Here is a 5712-nt window from a genome sequence, read left to right as displayed (position 1 = left end):
AGGGGAGGGGAGGGGAGGGAAGAGAAGGGAAGGGAAGGGAAGGGAAGGGAAGGGAAGGGGGAAAAAGGGAAGAGGGAAAAGAGGAAGGGAGGGGAGGGGAGGAGGCAAGTAAGCTTGGGGTGTAGTTCAGTGATAGAGTTTTTGCCCGTGTATGCTAGGCCCTAGGTTCTATCCCCAGCAGTGAAAAACAAAAACAAAACAAGTGACAGTATCTCATTTTCTATATTTAAAGGCATTATTTGCTTTAGTTTTAAAAGTAGCTTTAGGTTTTATAGCCTCATGTCTAATCATTTTCAGTATGAGTATCATAGAGATGTAAATGGTAGAAAAGTCTATGTAAACATAAAAAATGCAATAAAAAGGTAACAATGCAGGGGTGAGGGTGTTGGTAGAGCACTTGCCTAGCAAGCATGACACCCTGGATTTGATCTCCAGCATCATTTAAAAAAAAAAAAGATACAGCTGTGGACGATCAGACAAAAGGGGATGAGAGGAAATCTTAAAGTCTCTCACAGCCCTGTCAACATCCTTATTGTTCAATCTTCCCTTTTTCTTCCACTTCCAGTCCTTCCTAAAACGTGTATTTTAACCCAGACAGCTGACATGTCGAAGGCCTTGAAAAACATGAAGGGCCTCTTCTGTCCCCAGGGAACAGGGTGTGTGAATGGTTCTCTTTGTGCTAGCAGTGGACAGGTGTTCAGCCACCGCCTATTCTTTCCTCCTGCTTCCTTCAGAGAGCACCGGTCAGTGGGTACAAGCAGACCAGCCAGGTCAAGAAAGGAAGACAGGATGAGTGTATAGAGTGGTAGAGCACATGCTCAACATGTGGAAGGCACTGGGTTTAATCCCCAGGAATTACCAAAGAAAAGGGGACACACTCACAGGGCATGGTGGCATACCCCTGTGATCCCAGCAGTTGGAAGGCTGAGGCAGGAGGATCTCTGTGAGTTTGAGGCCAGCCTGGGCTACACAGTGAGTTCAAGGCCAGCCTAAACTATACAGTGAGACTCTGTCTCAAAAAAAACATAAAACCAAAACCAAAGCCAAAAACGGGACACATACACTCTTACTCTGACATCTACAGCTTGCTGTGGTCAAAGAACATTCTTCTTTGGGCCACACACAGGGTGGTGTTCCCACAACCTTGGCCATCATTAGTAATAAACTGTAACTAGCTGAACCAGTGGACCTGTGCTCTTATTAACAAGTTTGGAAGTCAAGGATATATTCTGATTCTAATAATAGATCACATTCTGAACAGAAACAAGGGTCAAAGTAATCAAAGTCACCATCTACCTGCTGTGCATAAGAGAGGCCGCTCATAGCACTCTGCGCCCGGCTCTGCATGGTCATTGGGTACCGCTGCGGAGTCTGGGACCCATATGGCTGTCCTGGATACCCATGCCCTTGCTGCGGTCCTGACGGAGGTCCCTGTTGCTGTGAGTATGGGTTAGTCCCACCATATGGCTGAGGTCTCATCTTGCCCATCTGATCCATTGGACTGGATGGCTACAAAATAAAGAGCATTTTCATTAACCTGAAGCTTTAACCACCACCTCTGGACAACAAGAACACACAAGCACTGAGGTCTTTTGAAGTCTGTATGCCACACAGGAAATGTGTTGTTACTATGAAAAAGTAATGGGATATACCTACGCAGCCACTGAATAAATCACTTAACCCTCCTCGAAACTTGATTTTATCATATGTAAAATAAAAATACCACCTGTTTATGAAAGTATCTCATGAACTAAAAACTACTCTGTAAATGTGGTAACTATTAAGAGTACCCTAAGAGATAGACCGGGGTAGAACAATTAATATATGTCCTCTATGGTACAGAAATCAGAACAAAGGCCCTTCCGTTGGAGAGGATGTGGCTGCTACGCACTGCTAGGACCTTGTTCAGCATCAGAACTGATGCTTCAACACTATGGCTGGGACTTCAGATACACAGCAGCCAGATGTTTCCAGCCTTCCAACAGTGGAATTTTCTTTCTCTTTGTACATTTGTGACCTGTGTGCACTATGGTGCAAACAGTTATGCTTTCTTCAAATAAGCATCAGGCTAAGTAACAGTCACTGAGAGAGTAGGAACTCCGAATTTAGAGCCTGGTTCATCTCAGATGAAAAGTTCATTTCCTTTAATATGCAGGAGTTTGAGGACATAAGCAAGATAGTACATTTGTTTTTTTAAAGAACAAGATACATATAGCCAGGGATGGTACTGAATGCCTATAACCCCAGCCATCTAGAGGACTAAGGCAGGAGGATTCCAAATGTGAGGTCAGCCTGGGCAGCTTAACAAGACTCTGTTTCAAAATACAAAATAAAAAGGAGCCCAGTATGGTGGTGCATACCTATAATCCCAGCACTAGGGAGGCTGAGGCAGGGGGATCACTGCAAGTTCAAGGTCAGCCTGGGTACAGTGAGTTTAAGGATAGCCTGAACTACAAAGCAACTGTGTCTCAAAAACACAAAGCAGCAAGGCAGGATAGAACGCACCTGTAATTCTAACACTTGGGAGGCTGAGGCAGGAGGATTACGGCAAGTTCAAGGCCAGCTGGGTTACACAGTGAATTCAGGGGCAGCCTGAACTAGATAGCAAGACCCTGCCTCCAAAACAAAACAAAACAAAATAAAACAAAACAAAAATCCACAAAACAAAACAGGCTGGCTGGGGATATACAGTGTTGCCTGGCATGCCAGAGACACTGGGTTCCCCCAGACCAAAAAACAGTACAACACTATCAATAAAAGTTCAAAATTCAAATCACTTGTATCTGTCTATAAACATAGCTTTCTTCTCAGCTTTTTAGTGGAACAATAATTCAATCACTTCATCACTTTGGGATATGCTTTTATCGTATTATAGCTGTACAGGACAAAGCTCCACCAAAAAAAAAGGGGGGGTGCTGGGCCTGGTGGTGCACATCTATATGCAACCCCAGCACTTGGGAAGCTGAGGCAGGAGGATTACTGTGAGCTCGAGGGCAGTCTGGGCTACAAAGTGAGTTCAACGCCAGCCTCAGCCTCTCAAGAGCTGGGATTACAGGTATGTTCCAATATGCCTGGTTGAAACGGATCTTAAATTAGGGATGGAAGACAGATACAGTATTAGTACTGTATTCCATAATATCATTAACTCTTTAGTGAAATTTAGTGGTTCTCAAACTTTAGCATTCATCAAAATCATCTGGGGGGCTTGTTAAACAGCTCTAGGACTACTTCCACAGTTTCTGGTTCAGTAGGTTCAGGATGAGGCCTACTTTACCTATAACAAGTTCCCAAGTGAGGCTGAAACACCTGGTCCAGGGACCACACTTTAACAACCGCTGATCTAGATTATCCCTAGAGTCCTTTCTAGTTGTTATTCTATAATTAATAAGTTATTCTATAGTTTAAGTGTATAGAATCTTTTTTTTTTTTTTTTTTTAAGTGTACAAGACCTTAAGCAACAAGGAAACAAAGGAGAGAGGCCGGGTGTGGTGGCACACGCCTGTAATCCCAGTGCTTGGGAGGCTGAGGGAGGAGGACTGCCGTGAGTTTGAGGCCAGCCTGGACTAGAACAGTTCAGGTCAGCCAGAACTACAAGGCAAGACCCTATCTCAAAAAAAACACGAACAAAACAAAACAAAAAGTAAAAATAAAAGAGAGCAGCATCCGAACAGTACTTTTCTTGCTTAGCATATGCAAGGTCCTGGATTCAATCCCCAGCACCACAATCTGCCCCCTCACAGAATGCTACTAAGACCAAGCAGCCTGTAATTCCATCACAAAGACCAAGCAGCTTGTAATTCTATCACTATGGGACACTGAGGCAGGAGTACCCCAAGTTCAAGCTCAGCCTGAGGCAACTTAGCAGCTTACTGAGACCTTGTCTCAAATTAAAAAACAAAGTGTGTGTGTACGGGGGAGCCACCGGGATTGGTGCCCTGGAGATGTAGCTCAGTACAAAGGCCCTGGTTCAGTTTCCAGTACTGCCTCCTCCTCAAAAAACCCCTACTAAGTTTTATGACAAAGAAAGTAGAAAAGTCATAGAAGAAAATGATCAATGGCTGGGTATATAGCTCAGTGGCACGAGCGCCTGCCTGCCAAGTGCAAGGTCCTGAGTTTGATTCCCGGTACCAAAAAAAAAAAAAGGAAGCCAGAAGCAAACAATTACGATGATACCCCACAATGGCTGTTTTTCCAAATATTAAGAGGAAAAGAAGATAAGGAGAGTTTTCTTTTAAACTACAATACAACTAAAATCTCAACGAAAATGGTAATAATGATGAGAGTACTCCTCTCCCTAACAGCAGAGAATCAAATCATAGTAAAACGGTCCCAAGTTACTAAACTGTCCCAAGTTACTATTATTAAGTGCAGTTTCCAATAACACTAAAATTTTTAACCAAGTCCTGCATCTATATACAGCAGAGCCACCAATAATGTATGCTGTCTTCCCTAATACACTTGGCAATGCAGTTCTACAAAGAGCTTGAGCTTACATAGCCGTATCACACCAAAATCCTCATCTCGCAGTTTCTATCTATGTGGTCCCCAAGTGAAGACACATTTGCTGAACAGACAGACCAACCTGCTTGGAGTATCTATCAGTCTAGCCCTCCTCACAACATAAGGGGCACTCATCACCATGGTTACTACGGAGCTTCTAGAGCAGTATCTATTAGCTGGGGCTACAGATCAGAATATTCTGTCAAGTTTCACACATGGCTGGGCCTTTCCCTAGAGATTCCAATTTAGTGGGTCTGGGAGCTCCTGGGCTTCTCCCTAGTTCTTCCCTTAAAATCCTTAAATGATTCTGTGGTGTACTATTATCTGAGTACCAGTGATCTAGAGAAGCACTACTCAATAAACTTTTCTGTGATGTGTGAATATTAAGTATTTTAAAGATATGACTGAGGTACTGGATCATTTTTATTTCCCTCTAATTAATTTAAAATTCACCATGGCTAGTGGCTACCATATTTGACACTGCAGTTCTAGAACAATGTTTCTACATCACTTTCATCATCCACTACTCAATAATAGCTCCACACTTCCTGCCTATTAAACCCTGTACAGTACCATCACAAAGAAAGAACAAAGAGCACAGTATTTTTGCTAAGGCTTTGGTTCAAACCCTAATTCTTTCACTGGCCCTAAATACATCAGTCCTTCAACTAAAATGCACTGAACAGCTGAGCATGGTAGTGGACGCCTGTAACTCCAGCACTAGGAAGGCTGAGGCAGAAGGATCACAGCTGAGTCCAAGGCCAGTGTAAACTACTGTATATACCAAAACTCTATCTCAAAAAAAAAAGCACAAACTTTGTATATTGCTTGGTATTTAAATATCCAATAAATGGTGACTAAAATAATCAATTGTCTCTACTGGACTCTACAGTGTGGGCCAGTTCTACACACTTTCTCGGTGTCATTTCACCATCTCCCAATACTGTAAATGCCCAGGTGCAATGGCACCGTGGCCTGCCCTCTTGCTGGTAATGGCAGCAGAAACTCATCTTTCAATATGAAGCTACTAGGGCTGGGAAGATAGCTCAGCTGCATAAGCACCCGCTTGGCAAGCGCAAGGTCCTGAGTTCCATTCCCAGTACCAAAAAAAAACAAGAACGAAAAAACAGTATGAAGCTACTTCTCACATTTTCAGCACACTTTGCTCTCTCACAGGCCACCTCTACCCTACCCCTCCCCGCTTCCACTGGG

At 43.4% G+C, this 5712-nt stretch overlaps 1 protein-coding gene across 2 annotated transcripts in view; it reads right to left on the bottom strand.

Annotated features, from left to right (window-relative positions):
* Arid1a (AT rich interactive domain 1A (SWI-like)) overlaps positions 1-1509 on the bottom strand; it is a 52129-nt gene extending 50620 nt beyond the window's left edge. For both annotated transcript variants that reach the window (XM_005394868.2, XM_005394871.2), the window contains exon 1: positions 1297-1509. In XM_005394868.2, the coding sequence (XP_005394925.1) occupies positions 1297-1497 (201 nt within the window). In that variant the 5' untranslated portion in view covers positions 1498-1509. The remainder of the gene's footprint in view (positions 1-1296) is intronic.
* Between the last annotated feature and the right edge of the window lie 4203 nt (positions 1510-5712).

Source organism: Chinchilla lanigera, unplaced genomic scaffold (genome assembly GCF_000276665.1).
Source record: "Chinchilla lanigera isolate Chin_1 unplaced genomic scaffold, ChiLan1.0 scaffold00051, whole genome shotgun sequence".
NCBI classification, from domain to species: domain Eukaryota; kingdom Metazoa; phylum Chordata; class Mammalia; order Rodentia; family Chinchillidae; genus Chinchilla; species Chinchilla lanigera.
The sequence above is the reverse complement of the archived record's forward strand: the minus strand, read 5'-3'. Positions and strand labels throughout refer to the sequence as shown.